This window comes from Cetorhinus maximus, chromosome 2 (assembly GCF_964194155.1).
Source record: "Cetorhinus maximus chromosome 2, sCetMax3.hap1.1, whole genome shotgun sequence".
NCBI classification, from domain to species: Eukaryota; Metazoa; Chordata; class Chondrichthyes; order Lamniformes; family Cetorhinidae; genus Cetorhinus; species Cetorhinus maximus.
This window is the reverse complement of record NC_135880.1, coordinates 124,652,984-124,670,042: the sequence shown is the minus strand read 5'-3', so window position 1 is coordinate 124,670,042 and position 17,059 is coordinate 124,652,984. Positions and strand designations below refer to the sequence as shown.

General features: G+C 39.8%; 1 protein-coding gene across 2 annotated transcripts in view; it reads left to right on the top strand.

Annotated features, from left to right (window-relative positions):
* The window catches only part of pum3 (pumilio RNA-binding family member 3), a 40,152-nt gene extending 30,910 nt beyond the window's left edge, over positions 1–9,242 (top strand). For both annotated transcript variants that reach the window (XM_078569335.1, XM_078569328.1), the window contains exons 15-18: positions 1,028–1,250; positions 3,519–3,606; positions 6,567–6,657; positions 7,744–9,242. In XM_078569335.1, coding sequence (XP_078425461.1) covers positions 1,028–1,250; positions 3,519–3,606; positions 6,567–6,657; positions 7,744–7,873 — 532 coding nt within the window. In that variant the 3' untranslated portion in view covers positions 7,874–9,242. The remainder of the gene's footprint in view (positions 1–1,027; positions 1,251–3,518; positions 3,607–6,566; positions 6,658–7,743) is intronic.
* The last annotated feature ends 7,817 nt before the right edge of the window (positions 9,243–17,059 follow it).

Sequence of the window (17,059 nt, the reverse complement as noted above, 5' to 3'; positions counted from 1 at the left end):
CACAATTTTGTTAAGTCACCAATGATGCAGAAAAACTGACTTACCATTAAGTAATTATCATTAAGTAAGAGATTTCACTGTTAGCAAAATTTGGAAGGGTACCTTTTTAGCTTCCAGTCTGAGTAGTTGTCTTATCACAAGTTGGGTTGGAAGTAAAGGCACTACAATTGGTATGAGCACACCAGGGTACACATTTATGAATGTTATGTGATTTCCTTTCCTGAAAATGTGCATTTGTGGATGTGAAATTAAGATAAAATTAAGCACAGCTCAGATGTCCTTATTAATTAACTACCCTTCTGGCACTTATTGAAGTTTACATGGCAATATTGATGACTTTTTTTCTGTGTTCTGTGATGGGAACTGATCTGAGGGGACTTGAACTGTGAATAGTGGGCATGAAGTTGATGACAATGACTTCTCTTTGAGGAAGAAGAGACTAGGAACTGGGGAGTGCATGGACAATTGAGGGTTGGTTCTTTAAGGGGCGTTATGATGGTTGTGAAATTGGTTTTGAACAAAATCTGAGGGAGAGCAGTTGAAAATGTTTGCAAGTATAAAAGCCAAGGCTACAAATTTTGGCAAACATTGAAGTAGTCCTCGACACCTTTAGTACTTTTTCTTCAATTTGAGTTACCATTTCTAGATAAATGTATTAATATTCCTGTCCATAAGTTGCTGAAAAGTAGTCTTTGATTCTAGAATTGATCTTCAGTTATTTTTGTTCTATGATACATGTATGTGTGAATTTAACTAAAACAATACCAAGCCTTTGCTTCAGTTTTTTAAATAATTTACTTCCCCATCCTTTTCTAATAAATGTAATATTCCAACTTTGAGGAAAAGAGGAGAAAGAATGAAAGTAAATTCTGATGTGGTGCTTTTTTATTTAGGGATTGAAAGTTGAATATCAGAAAACAAAAGTAAAAGTATATTTCATAGAATTTATTTAAATGTTATGAAAATGCATTACTGCCAAAAATTAGGTCCAGAGTCATAAGATTTCAGTGTTCTTTTATTATCCCAGTAAAAAAGATACAAACATCCGCCATCGTGAGTTGCTGGAGGTCATCTCGCCATGTTTGCTGCAATACTTGCAGGAGAATGCTCGTGAAATGGTGATGAATAAGGCAACAAGTGTCATTGTGGCAGATATTCTCGGTTGTGCCGTTGGTGATGTGCAGCCTGCCTTAAATGCTATTGCTGAGCTGGCTGTGGAAAATTTTGTACCTGGAGGCAATAATGGTGAGGTAATGTACAAACATTCGCCTTTTATTTTAAGCTCCCTTGTATCTATGTGGCATCAAACACGCTGCATCTTGAATCACTGAGTTGCATTGTTTCGTAGAAAGACAGCACTTAACTTACCTAGGCCTTTTATAAGTTTGAATTGATAAATTCTGAATACAGAAAGCTGCATTACATTTTCAAGATCAACTTGTGGTCATTAAAGGACGTTACATCGGTTTTAAATCTTACACAGGACCATTTCTTTCTTCACTGCAATTGTCCCTGCATACAAGCAGACAATTGCTTTCTCATTCTGCATACATTTCCGATTATATTCTGTCACTAATAGTTTTACAGCGCTTCGTCATACAGAGAAAAGCTGCAATAACTAATTGACTTCACCACCAAAATGCCAAAAGATTATCAAAAGGGCTGTTTTCCTGATCCCCTTCCCCCACCCACCCAGTAAAATCGCTATCTCTGTTTTGCGGCTTTTTACCAGATCTATTTCGGAATGATTGTCCAGAATGACTCCAAAATAGGTAAATGTTTCCAGATTTGCATTATGTTGCTTTCTTCATAAATTCATCACTCAAATTTGCCTTGTCCTTTCAAAACAGAGGTGCGGTGTACAAGTACCAGTCAATCTGGTCACATCAGTGCAATTAAAATACTTCTGAGAACTAGATATAGTTAAAAGAAAAGGGTTAATAGAGAACAAGGAGTTTTATGTAATATAAGTTTATTTTTATAGAATTGGATTAAAGCAACAACAATTTATATTTGGATAGGTCCCTTTATGCCATGAAACACCCCAAGGACTTGACGGGGCATTAAGTGTGACACCGGGCCACATGAGATATTAGTTAGATGACCAAAAGCTTGGTTATAGGTTTTAAGGAGTGACTTAAAGGAGGAAAGTGAGGTAGAGAGGCACAGAGGTAAAGGGAGGGAATGCCAGAGCTTAGGGCCCCAAGCAACTGAAGGCACGGCTACCAATATTAGAGCAATTATAATTAGGAATGCTCAAGAGGCCAGAGGTAGAGGAGCGCCGATATCTCGGAGAGTTGTGGGGGCTGGAGGAGATTACGGAGTTAGGAAGGGGCAAGGCCATAAAGGGATTTGAAAGTGAGGATAAGAATTTTAAAATCAAGTTGGTGTATGAGTGGGAGTCAGTGTAGGTCATCCAGTGCAGGGATGATAGGGGAATGGGACTTGCTGCAAATTAAGACAACAGCAATAGAGTCTTGGGTGTCTGCAGGTTTGTGGGATATGCAACCAGGAGTGTGTTGGAATAGTCGAGTCTAAAGGTAGCAAAAATATGAATGAGGGTTTCAGCAGCAGGTGAGCTGAGACGGGCGATGTTACGCTGGTGGAAATAGACGGCCTTGGTGATGGCACAAATATGAGGTTGGAAGTTCATCTCGGGATCAAATGTGACATCAAGGTTGTGAACAGACTGGCTTAATCTCAGACTCTTGTCAGGAAGATGGATAGAGTCAGTAGCTAGAGAATGGAGTTTGGAGTGGGGTCTGAAAAACAGTAGCTTCAGTGTCCCTAATATATAATTTAATAGGAAATTTCTGCTAATCAGTGCCAGATGTCGGAAAAGCTGCCTGATAATTTAGCAACAGCAGAGGAGTTGGTGGTGAGGTAGAGCTGGATGTCATCAGCTTGTATGTGAAAACTTAATGCTGTGCCTCTGAGGGGCAGCATATAGATGAGAAATAGGAGGGGGCCAGGGATACATCCTTGGGCTGCGCTATAGGTAATGGTACAGGGGCAGGAAGAGAAGCCATTACAAGATATTCTCTGGTAGTGATTAGATAAGAATGGAACTAGGTGAGAGCAGCTGGATGAAAGCGGAGAGGTGAAGGAGGAGGATGGTGTGGTCAACTGTGCCAGTGGTTGCAGACAAATTGAGAAGGGCAAGGAGGGAAAGTTTACCTTATCACTGGTCACACAGGATGTCATTTGCGATTTTGACAAGAGCCATTACAGTGTTGTTAAGGGAGGAAACCTAATTAGAGGGTTTTGCATATTTAGTGGTAAGCTTCTCCACAAGAATAAAGTGTGACAAAAAAAACATGCAAAAGTGCGACAAAAAAAACATGCAAAAGTGCTAGTTATCTTAGCAAGTATGATTTTAAAAATTAAAATCCCCTTTTCAAATGTTATTTTTCTTTTATTTTAAATTCACTTATTGTGGAATTAAACTGTGAGCAAATTGGTAACTATAGAGCAGACTTTAAATGTGATTACTTTTTTTAACCCCTTCCTGTTTTTAGCTGCACATAGCAGAGCACCCTGCAGGCCACCTGGTTCTTAAATGGTTGATAGAACAAGATGAAAAGATGAAAGAACTTGGAAAGTCAGGTAGGAGTGATCACATTGATTTTTGAGCATGTTTCAGTGCTTGAACTAAACTAAAATGTTATCACTTTGAGCGTGCCCTCCCCCCAAAAGGAAGGGAAAACATTTCTTCCCAATTGACATTTCAGAATGCCTTGCTTTTGATACTACTAGGGTGTGCTTTATTTTGAATTTCTTTATATTGAATCCATTCCTTAGGGTTCAGTAAAAATATAATGCAATGATACTTAGGTAATTGGTTTACATGTTATGTCACAATTGGGAAGGCAGCAATTTTGCCTTTATTCAGTATGAAAATGGAATTCTCCAAGGACTTCCGCAGCTCTGAGCTGAAACTTCTTCGTGAGTGGAAAATAGAATGCTTGTAGCCCTCATTCTCATCCATCTGATCCCATTCCACTGTACTATAAGGACTAATGTTGCCTTGAGCTTGAAAGATGCTTTAAGGAACTTGGGCCAAGAACAAGCAATTGCACTCCTGCATTAAAGCATGGTAACCATACCCAGCAACTGGGGCTTTGGTGTGTTGGTTTAAATTTTTACCCACCAAGTGGGGCTCTGCATTATTGACTAATGAAGAGAACTGTCTTTTCATGGCATTGTTGCTGAAATAAAGTTACCAGAGAACTATTGTCTCTGGTCCAGAACCAAGTGGCGATTACTCCCAAGTCCACATTGTCACCACCAGCCAGACAACATTCAGGCAGTCCAATAGAATTCAGATTGGATCTGCGGATTTCCAAACCTAGATAAGTATCCGCTGTCCCTCACAATCCAACTATTGCTATTCGTGGATCCTATTTCCACGTCTCAGCAGAGGCGTGCTGCCATTTCCCAAATCCAAAGCCCTGCTTGTAGTCCAAAACCATTTACTCTATTCTAGGCTATTTTCTGAAACTACTAAAATCACATCTGCATACCTGGAGGTTTTGTAAATTCTGGACAAAAAACAAAATACGCAAACGTCACCATCTAGCTAAACAAATAATCAAGACAAACGAAGTTGAAGTTTTACAACTTCAGAAAAATGATGACATGGTTAAATGATTCCAAAAATACTGCTTTTGCATCCATGACATACATATTGGAAAATTATATAGGGACTTAAGATTTTTCAGATATTTAACCATATATTCCAAGCCAGCAGTGCAGCACTAAGTGTGATTTCACAGTTGTGACCATGCATTTGATACCAGCACAAAGTTGTGCATCACAACATTTTACCAAATGAGTTTTACTCAATAATTAGCAGAGTTACATGGACTGTGCAAGATTGCTTAACAAGTTTAAATTTATTGTATTTTAATACATACCTGGATGAGTGCAGCTCCAACAATACTCAAGAAGCTCGACACCTTCCAGGACACAGCAGCCCACTTGACTGGCACCCCGTCCATCACCTTCACATTCACTCCCTCCACCACTGTCTCACAGTGGCAGCAGCGTACCACCTATGAGATGCACTGCAGCAACTCACCAAGGCTCCTTCAAAAGCACCTTCCAAACCTGCAACCTTTATCACTTAGAAGGGCAAGGGCAGCAGATGCATGGGAACACCACCACCTTCAAGTTTCCCTGCAAGTTGCACATCATCCTGACTTGGAACTATGTCGCTGTTCCTTCACTGTCTCTGGGTCAAAATCCTGGAACGCCCTAAGAGCGCTGTGGGTGTACCTACACCACATGGACTACAGCAGTTCAAGAATGTGGCTTACCACCACCTTCTTGACAGCAAGTATGAATGGGCAATAAATGCTGGCCTAACCAGCGACGCTCACATCCTGTGTAAGAATAATTAAAAAATACATTCTTTATAAGTTCCAGTATTCAGCTAACCCTCTGACATCAGCATAAGAGAAAGTGTTTTTTTAGTGCTTTAACTGCTATGGCATTTTTGCCTTTCTCTTGGCTTTTCTGCCTTCTCCTTTAGAAGTGGCTGTGCTGAGTTGTCATCCATGTCTGTAAGCTTCCTTCAACAGAGTTCAACCAGTGCTGGCTTAATCTAATTTTGGTAATAATACTGAGAAATATATACAAGCAAACTTCTGTACTCAGATTTAAGCTACTGACAGTTGTGATACGTTTTGCTGTTTTCCCCTGTTTGACTAAACACAACCTTCCAACTTACACTCAAACATTTATGGACTGTAGAAGACCTGATTCAAAGCACTTCATAATTTTCTGTAACCTTGCCTGAGAGCTGATTCAGTTGACAAGCATGGCCTTAAAAGCCTTATTCTATCCCAATGGGATCACACAAGAGGGTCAATATTGACCAACTAAGATCAATTCAGTCGATGAATCTTTTTCCAAGGTTGTCATTTAACTGGGAGTCTACTTCAAGTCCAGTTGTGTTCCATTATATTGGTCAATTGCCTTTGTTCAAAATGTTAATTGCCTTTGTTCAAAATGTTAACATGTGAATACTACTACTAGACTTAGCTTTCAAAACTGAAAAGAGGCATGTTGAAAATATAAACTTTTATTTTAAACCTGTGTTAAGGGTAGACTGCTTACCAACGTAGTATAGGCATTTATGCTTTCCAATGACAAGCATTTTAAATTTGAACCAGATGATCAAATCTATCGATAGTGTATACATTCCTATTATGTGCAATGATATTCGGACACTTTTTTTCAAAGCAATATCTTTGCAAGCTTTTCAACCTGAGACTAAAAGCCAAATTAGATTATGATGATGGTTTTTTTGCAGTGGCATTCTAGAAGGCCAATAGATTAATCATTGCGTTCTCTGTTATAACCTGTTTAGACAGTTCTATTTATGTCCTTGTCATACTTATCAAAGTAAATTAATCTGTTTCCGGATCAATTGCCTGTTGTATTAATGTGAAAAAATTGTTTGCAAGTGAAAAGTAACTGCTCCAGAATAAGACCTAAAATCTTAAGCAACAGCCAAAGCTTCCGTGGAAAATTACTGAATGATTTTTAAATATTTATTACAGAATCCTTTGCAAGAACATTGGTAGAATATGTTGGGATTGAGAATCTAAAGACCTGGGTGCAGGTAAACCGTGGAGCTATTGTGCTTTGCTGGTAAGCATTAAATTCTAATTCATGGTAACATGATTTCATTGTAGATATATATGCATATTAATTAAATTGGTGTTCATATACCAGAATTGTGTATGACTAATCTTTTAGTGGCAGAATTAAAAAATACTTGATTCTAGTAAAATAGAAGCGTACTCAAGTTCCTATAGCTCGCAAAGCATGCAGAGATGTTCCAGAGAACTTCATAAAATGCTGGATAATGAGTATTCTGATTGGAAATAAGGTAGAGAGTCAAGAGGGGTAAAATACATTTGAATGACATGGTCCAAGGATGGGAGGGATGTGTTCAGAGCACTAAATCTGATTGAATTGAATTCCCCCTCTATACAACATTGCTGCATCAACATCCTGGTGGGCACCATTAACCTGAAACTCAACTGGATCAAGCCTATAATTGCTGTAGCTGTTGGGGCATGTAAGATGCTGGGCATTCTACAGCAACTGACTCGCCTCCCATTTCCATCACCTATAAGGCATAGGTCAGGAGTGTATGGAATATGTTTCACTTGTCAGATTGGATGCGGCTTCAACAACACCCAGCCTTGACACCACCTTGGGCAATGTAGTTTGCATCATCAGCACCTCATCAACTATCCTAAAGATTCACTTCCTTCACCATCAATTTACTGTGGCTGCAGTGTGTACTATCTGTCAGATGGAGTGGAGCAATTCGCCACAGCTTTCTCAGTTGCACCTCCCAAGATCCTGACCTCCACCATCAAATTACAAGGTGCATGGTAACACCATCCACCTCTGAAGTTTCCCTTTCACATCTCACTCTTGAGGTTTAATGGTGTCATTCACTTCAACCAAAGGATATTTAATATTGGAGCATGGCATTTCATAGTGTTGAGAAGTGACCATTTTCTACGTAAAAGATCAGTGTGCTTCACAAGTCTGATTTCAAATAGACTTTGCTGTGTTTTCATGCAGTTTCAATTTAGTAGGTTTCTGTTACTGCTATTGAAATTCAAAAAGGCAGTTCATTTCCTAAAGAGCAACCTCAGTTTGAACTCATGTCATATTGTTACAAGTATGGGATTTAACGTATTTTTCTTTCTTTTTAAGTCTTCTTCAGAGTAAAGATGAAGATGCAGCCAGGAAAGTAAAAAAAGGCTTAAAGAGTCTCATTCCAAAGTTAAAGAAGATGGAAAATGTGAAGGGTGTAGAAATGTTGTTGGAGAAAATGACTGCCTAGTGAAGACAGCAAACAAGATTGCTCCTCAGTACAAACAACTCTGACTTGATTAATACTTGTAAAATGTAAAGAAATAATAATTTGTTCCTGTAATGTTTTTCATACTGGGGTGGCAGCAGCTATTTTTGAATTCCTAATGATCCAAAATACCAGGTGTCTCAGACAAGTTTCATTCAGTATTACACTCACCATTCAGCAAGCAGTAGCTTTTTAGAGAGAATGGCTGTTGGAATAATAACACATCAACTAACTTACAAAAGGTCATGATTACATTGTAGATTACATAATATACATATAAATTTGTAATTGAAGGCACAAATAGCTGATTTCTGGGCTTCAAATCCTGGTATTTCTTCATTTGAGAGGATTTGGAAAAAGCAATTGGTATGGGCAAAGTAAATTAGTGTCCATCGCTATTAATGCCTTGAATATGATCATGTTTGTAAAAGTTTCTCATTGTATTTTTTTAATTGGATACCAAGTTGTGCTTTTTATGCAAAAAATGTAACATATGCCATTTACTTAAGTGCAAAAAGAAACATTTCTGCATTCCAACTGCAGTTTATTAATACCTTCTTGCTTTCTTGTAATACAACTCACTTTCCATTATTTCTGTTTATGCTCTCAAGTGTAACAAATAAGCACACACAACTCCAAAAAGAAAAGTAGAATTTCTTCTTGTCCCCTGAAATAATTGAATGAAACCTTCACGTTCATCCGTATTTATCAGTGGCAATGACATTTGCAGCTTCCAACATCATATGACTTTCCAAGCCAATGTGTGAAAGGAAATACATTATTTCTATTGATGCTTAGGTATAATAGTTTGGATTTTAACTATTTGCCCTTAGGACCATGTTATTGAATGCAAAGTTAAATTCAGCTTGCAAAGGATTAACTCCCAAAGATATACTAGTCATTTAGAATGTTGATTGGATGGTTCTTGATGTGGAACATGATGTAGGTCAGTATAGTCCTTGGTCTATTCTTTTGTGCAATAGATTAATTAATGGAAGTTGAGCACCCTGCAGCAGTTTTCGTCCTAATCCTAGGCTGGTTTTCATTCAGTATGACTGGCAAGGGAGTTTTGCTAAAATCTAAGTACAGATGCAGTGATTTTCCACATCAAGGGGTGGTTTTTGTTTCAAGTTAGTAACTGTTTCGCAGCTCGGGCTTAGTGGGGCAATCCCTGAGGGGATTCTGAGGCAAAGAGACAGTTGGAGACTCCCGACCCAAGCACAAATGAACAAAGCACAACTGAAGAATGTAGGGTTTGCATGGCAGCTAGTTTGAGTGGATTCTAGTTGGAAAGTGTAACATTGTGTATTTTGTATAGTTGGTATGAAATAAATGTATCTCTGGAAAACTATGTATTTCATGCACAAGAAGCTAGTTATTTGTTATTCAAGCAGTTTCTTGCTTTTCAAAAGTATTTTTCAGTCTGTCTTTTAAAATACAGGACACATGGTGGCATATGTCAGACCATAGCATTTGTGCATTCACCTGGGAGGGGTTGGGGGAACGGAAAGTGGGGAGAGAGGTTTTGTCATATCTTTGTGACCTACAACCATTTAGCTAGAAGTGGGTACTAAAGTAGTCTTCCAGATTGTAGGATGTTCAAGATCACTTATGGGGGTGAGACCGAATTAAAGTTCAGCTTTTAAATATAAGTAGACCATAAGACATAGGAGCAGAAATTAGGCCATTCGGCCCATTGAGTCTGCTTCAACATTCAATCATGGCTGATAAGTTTCTCAACCCCATTCTCCTGCCTTCTCCCTGTAACCTTTGATCCCCTTACCAATCAAGAACCTATCTATCTCAGTCTTAAATACACTCAATAACCTGGCCTCCACAGCCTTCTGTGGCAATGAATTCCATAGATTCACCACTCTCTGGCTAAAGAAGTTTCTCTTCATCTCTGTTCTAAAAGATCTTCCCTTTACTCTGAGGCTGTACCCTCGGGTCCTAATCTCTCCTACTAATGGAAACATCTTCCCCACATCCACTCTGTCCAGGCCTTTCAGTATTCTAAGTTTCAATCAGATCCCCCCTTAACCTTCTAAACTCCATTGAGTTTAGACTCAGAGTCCTCAAGCATTCCTCATATGTTAAGCCTTTCATTCCTGGGATCATTCCCGTGAACCTCCTCTGGACCCTCTCCAGGGCCAGAACATCCTTCCTGAGATACGGGGCCCAAAATTGCTCTCAATATTCTAAATGTGGTCTGACCAGAGCCTTATAAAGCCTCAGCAGCACATCACTGCTTTTATATTCTAGTCCTCTCGAAATAAATGCCAACATTGAATTTGCCTTCCTAACTACCGACTCGACCTGCAAGTTAACCTTAAGAGAATCCTGGACTAGGACTCCCAAGTCCCTTTGCACTCCAGATTTCTGAATTCTCTCCCCATTTAGAAAATAGTCTATGCCTCTATTCCTACCAAAGTGCATGACCTCACACTTCCTCACGTTGTATTCCATCTGCCACTTCTTTGCCCATTCTCCTAACCTGTCTAAATCCTCCCTGCCTCAATACTACCTGTCCCTCCACCTATCTTTGTATCATCTGCAAACTTAGCCAGGATGCCCTCAGTTCCTTCATCTAGATTATTAATGTATAAAGTGAAATGTCCCAACACTGACCCCTGCGGAACTCCACTAGTCACCGGCCGCCATCCTGAGAAGGACCCCTTATCCCCACTCCTGCCAGACAGCCAATCTTCTATCCATGCTAGTGCCTTGCCTCTAACACCATGGGCTCTTACTGAGCAGCCTCCCGTGCGGCACCTTGTCAAAGGCCCTTCTGGAAGTCCAAGTAGATAACATCCATTGGCTCTCCTTTGTCTAACCTACTCGTTACCTCCTCAAAGAATTTTAACAGATTTGTCAGGCATGACCTCCCCTTGATGAAACCATGCTGCCTTTGCCCTATTACCATGCACTTCCAAGTATTCTGAAATCTCATCCTTAATAACGGACTCTAAAATCTTACCAATGACCGAGGTCAGGCTAATCGGCCTGTAATTTCCCGTCTTTTGCCTCACTCCCTTCTTAAACGGGGTTACATTGGCGATTTTCCAGTCCTCTGGGACCCTCCCTGACTCCAGTGATTCCTGAAAGATCACCACTAATGCCTCCACTATCTCTTCAGTTATCTCCTTCAGAACTCTGGGGTGTAATCCATCTGGTCCAGGTGATGTATCCGCCTTCAGACCTTTCAGTTTTCCTAGCACCTTCTCCTTGGTAATGGCCACCATACTCACCTCTGCCCCCCCAACTTTCTTGAACTTTGGGGATGTTACTCGTGTCTCCCACCGTGAAGACTGATGCAAAGTACCTATACAGTTCCTCTGCCATTTCTTTGTTTCCCACTACTACTTCTCCAACGTCATTTTCCAGCGGCCCAATGTCCACTTTTGCCTCTCTCTTACCCTTTATATATCTAAAAAATCTCTTGCAATCTTCTTTTATATTACTGGCTAGTTTGCCCTCGTATTTAATCTTCTCCCTCCTTATTTCTTTTTTAGTTGTCCTCTGTTGGTCTTTGTAGGCTTCCCAATCCCCTGGCTTCCTACTGTTCTTCGCCACATTGTATGCTTTCTCTTTAGCTTTTATGCTGTCCCTGACTGCCCTTGTAAGCCATGGTTGCCTTGTCCTCCCTTTAGTATGCTTCTACTTCCTAGGGATGAATTTTTGCTGTGTCTCCCAAATTATTCCCAGAAACTCCTGCCATTGCTGTTCCACTGTCTTTCCTGCTAGGCTCATCTCCCAGTCAATTCTGGCCAGCTCCTCCCTCATGCCTCTGTAGTTGCCTTTATTCAAGTGTAATACCGTTACATCTGATTCCAGCTTTTTCCTCTCAAATTGCAGGGTAAATTCTATCATATTATGGTCACTTCCTCCTAAGGGTTCCTTCACCTTAAGCTACCTTATCAAATCTGCCTCATTACACATCACCAAATCTAGAATTGCCTGTTCCCTGGTGGGCTCCACCACAAGCTGCTCCAAAAAGCCATCATGTAGACATTCCACAAATTCCTTTTCTTGGGATCCACTACCAACCTGATTTTCCCAGTCTACCTGCATATTGAAATCCCCCCATGATCACTGTAACCTTGCCTTTCTTGCACGCCTTTTCTATCTCCTGGTGTATCTTGTGCCCCACATCCTGACTACCATTCAGAGGCCTGTACATAACTCCCAATATGGTTTTTTTACCATTACAGTTCCTCAACTCTACCCACACAGATTCTATATCATCTGACCCTATGTCATTTCTTGCTATCAATTTAATTTCATTTCTTACTAACAAAGCAACCCCACCCCATCTGCCAACCTGCCTATCTTTTCGATTGGATGTATATCCTTGGATATTTAGCTCCCAGTCCTGATCCCCTTGCAGCCATGTCTCCGTGATGCCCACCACATCATACTTGCCAATTTCAATCTGCGCCACGAGCTCATTTACCTTATTTCGTATACTGCGTGCATTCAGATACAACACCTTCAGTCCTGTATTTCCCGCCCCCCTTCTCATTGTCGTCCCTCTTTCTGATGTGCTTGAAGTTAGATTCCTAGCCCTTTCCAAACACTCTATCCTATTTTGTGTTCTGGAGACTTTAATAGCCCCTCCTGGGCTCTCCTTTCTTTTCAGTTTTTTCATAAGTGACATGCATTTGTTGCCCAAAACCTCCCTTACTTGGGGACAGTTGTAATTCAAGAAATGTCTTGCTACTTAGGAAAACAGTGCTATCGATGCATATTTAGAAATATACCAGTATAACAAATACAGAAATCTGTTGAGGACTCCATTTGGAAAACCTTCATTTACAGAAAACAGAGATAACAGCTTGTCACTAAGTCATTTGTCCATCCATGTGACTACATTCACTTTAATATATATTTATGGCCCTGTTACAGGTACTTTGCTTCTGGGACCATGCAGTGTGCAGCAATGAGATCAATACAGATGCCCGATTTTGAGTGTTTTTCAACATCACCTGTGAAGGTGGAATCAGAACTGGGAGATGCTATAAACTAACAGTTTCTAAGCAAGTGCTTCGCCAGAGAGCAGATCTGTGATAGGGTAGGTGGGAATATGGTGCAAGGCAAATAAGACAAGTAAAGAAACAAAAGATGGATGTAGAGGAGATGTAAATTATTACAGGGGAAAACAAAGCAGCACATCTGGCAAAGGGAAGGCTCCTGTGGTCCAGGGATGTGGTGGAGAAAGCTAGTTAGACCCCAGAGGTGCAGATCACCTGCTAGCTGTGTATTGAGTGTGGAATCCCCATCCCATGTACAAAACCACAATGCCACTTGCCAGTATCTCTAATGCAGCGGTAGGCCTAGAAAGACGTAGTGCTGTTTTCAAGATTGTGTTGAACATCATTGGAAAAGAGTAGGAGGCCAGTGAGTGAATTGGAGAACTAATGTGCTAAGTTTTGACTTGTAGAATGAGTGGATGTGTTCAGCAAAATTATTACATAATACTGGTGTTTGGTTTTCTAACGTAGAGGAGATGATATAGTGAGTACTATATACCAATTTGAAAGTCAAGTAAGTTGCTGTTTTGTGAATGATGGCCCTGTATAGTTGGGAGGGAGATGGGGGATGTGAAAGCGCAAGTGCTTGCATAAGAAGGTGGTACATGTAGTGGGACAAGGGCGTAGCAGAGGGAGTGGTCCTTTTGGAACATTGAAAGGGGAGGTGGAGAAAAGCATGTCTATTGCATTTGTCCTGACAGTACAACTTTTCATACTATTGCTTCTAATATACCTTCCTTTTTCCTCAACTGAGTCATCACTGCACAGATACTGCCTGACCTTCTGAGTATTTCCAGCATTTTCTGGTTTTATCGCTTACATGTATCATATGACTCTGCTGAATCATGATTTTATTGGCAATTTATTTGACCTGTACCTCCTTTCAGCTTTTTAAATATCTTTTACTGGGGTGGATTTTTCAAATGGCTCTATTAAGGGAATAATTATATTGTATGGAACTGGCCATTGACAATGTGCCCATCACTATCAGAATCAAGTTCTGATGGACCATGTTGCTTTCAATACTTGTTTACTTGAAGGAAGCTACAGTGGTAACATTTTAGTGGAGCATGAAATGTTTTCAAGGTAGGAATTTAATTTATATGGAGCATGTTTTATGTGTGAGAATTCAACAGGTCACAACTCTACAAGCTAAAGAGCATCATTGAATTCTTAGTCACTTTTAGGGAATGAAGGAGAAAGCATTTTTACCCATCAAGTCTGCTCTTTCAAAGAGCAATCCGATTAGTCCTACTCCCCTGCTGTTTCCCATATTTTTGCAATTTTTCCTCTATCCAATGGCCTTATGAAGTCACTAAAAGCTACATGCAATTGCACAAGCAATTAGGAAGGCAAATGGTATGTTAGCCTTTATTGCAAGGGGACGTGCGTACAGGAATAAGGAAGTCTTGCTGCAGTTGTATAGAGCTTTGCTGAGACCACACCTGAAGTATTGTGTGCAGTTTTGGTCTCCTTACCTAAGAAAGGATAGACCAGCCATATAGGGAGGACAATGAAAGTTCATCGGGGAATGGTAACGATTGAGGAGACTAGTCCTGAATTTGCTAGAGTTTAGAAAAATGAGAGGTGAGAGGTGATCTCATTGAAGTGTACAAAATTCTTACAGGGCAGATGCAGGAATGATGTTTCCCCTTGTTGCGGGGGTGGGGATCTGGAACCAGGGGACACAGTCTCAGAATAAGAAGTAGGCCAATTAGGACTGAAATGAGGAATTTCTTCAATCAGAGGGTGGTGAACCTTTGGAATTGTCTACCCCAGAGGATTATGGAGACTCAGTCATTGAGTATATACAAAGCAGATGTTGATAGATTTCTAGCTACCAATGATATTAAGGGATATGGGGATAGTGTGGGAAGATGGCACTGAGGTAGATGACAAGCCGTGATCTAATTAAATGGCAGTGTAGGCTTGGGCTGAATGGCTTACTTCTGCTCCTATTTCCTGTCATGGTTGAATCTATCTACCACCCTGTAGGCAGCGTATTCCAAATCTTAATTGTTTGATTTTTTAAAAGATCTTTTCTCATGTTGTCTCTGGCTCTTTTGCCAATCACCTTAAATCTGTATTTTCCATTATTGACGCCGCAGCCAACGGAAACTGTTTCTCTCTAGTTATTCTATCTAAACACTTCATGATTTTAATCACCTGTGCAAAGCCGCTTCTGAGCCTTCTATACTTCTCAGTCTTTCAAGTAACTGTAATCCATCATTCCTGGAATCATGCTAGTAAATCTTTTCTGTACCTGCGCCAAAGCCTTCATGTCCTTTATAAAGTGCCCAGAATTGGACAAAACCTCAAGCTGGGTCCAAACTCGTATTTTATATAGGTTTAGCATAATTTCCTGGATTTTGTACACAATGTCTCTATTTACAAAACCTGGGATCCTAGAAATGGGAGAGACGATGGCATAGTAATGTCACTGGACTAGTAATCCAGAGGCCCAGGCTAATACCTTGGGGGAGGGGTTCAAGTCCCACCACAGGAGCTGGTGGAATTTGTATTCAGTTAATAAAAATGTTTATATTAACTTGTATTCAGTTAATAAAAATATGTAATTGAATCATCGATTGTTATAAAGACCCATCTGGTTCACTAATGTCCTTTAGGGAAGGGAAACCTGCATTCTTACTTGCGGTGGGGTCCACATGTGACTCCAGACTCAAAGTAATGTGGTTGACACTTAACTGCCCTCTGAAATGACCTAGCAAGCCACTCAGTTCAAAGGCAATTAGGGGTGGGCAACAAATGCCAGCTTTTTCAGCGATGCCCACATCGCATGAAAGAGTAAAAAAGGTTTACTTAAAATAGGTATAAAATTGATTGAGTTCAAAAATAGTAAACTGTAATGACTTCTTGAAGTAAAATGCATTAACTTTTGCCTCATAATCCTGAATGCCAGCTTTTTACAGTACTGCTGTAACCAACCCTCTAGAGATTCACCATTTTTTTGTCTTGTATTTAAAATCGATAACCTAAATGAAGTAAAAAAACTAAATGGAACATGCCATTTTTAACATAACATTTTCCAACTGAGCTGTACCTTAACATGTTAACAGATTGGATGGAGGCATTTAGAAGGAATGCAAACACAAATTTAAATTTGCCACCTACTTCCTTGCAAATCTATTAAGTATTAGACTGCTAGTATTGCCAATATCAATTTCTACAGTAAAATTTATTTATTTGCATACTATAGTGTTTTAAGAGGGAAATGGTGCATCACAATTTACAGGGAAGGTCAAATTCATTTGTAAACTTTCATTGTCCTACTCCTTTCCATTTGAGGTCATTGCAATAAATCAGTGGGCTGAGAGGCACATGGACTGGAAGTACATATCTGAAGTCTGCATGTAAATGCTTGAAATAATCTCTGAAGGAGAGTATCTAGAGGCTTAGCTGCTGCCTGTGGATCCATCAATTGTGCAATTCCAGCATGTAGCAGCCACAACTGCTTCCTACAATTGCATGCAATGGAAAGTTACTACATGCTAATGTGACATAAGCCTATTTGCCATACGTTGCTCAGGATCACAGAGAGCTTTAATTACTCAGACTTAATCTAAATTTAATTGACAATGACATTTCATGCAGTGTGTTTGCATGAATTAATTCAATGTTGCGTGTTCAAGCACTTTCATCTCTTATGATGCTAAAGTGTCTAAATATTAAATTAATATCAAAAGATTAATGATTCATGCAGAAATTAAAGATATTGATAAGTAATGAACTGGGCTAAATACAAGAGGCAGCTATATTTGATATGGCCGCTCAGAACCTTAAAAATATGAAATACACTGTGGAAATTTTTATGGTGCCCTGGACTGTAACACTGGTTGTAACCGCTGCAGAGCTGTCACATTGGATAATGTGTTTCAATAGCATTTACTAACTAACATATCGGCATAGGATAGCAATGGGTCAACTCAGTTCTGCGTATTCTATTAATCATGATGTTTTGTTCTTTTTCATTAATATCAATTTAGCAATCTTAGCGTAAAAAGCTATCAGGATTGCAACCAATGGTCCCTGGAGCACAATGACAGTGAGGTTAGTTGTGCTCAGGGGATTTTTGCAACATAAGCCCATGAAATCCATTTTAACACAGTCCTTGCATAGT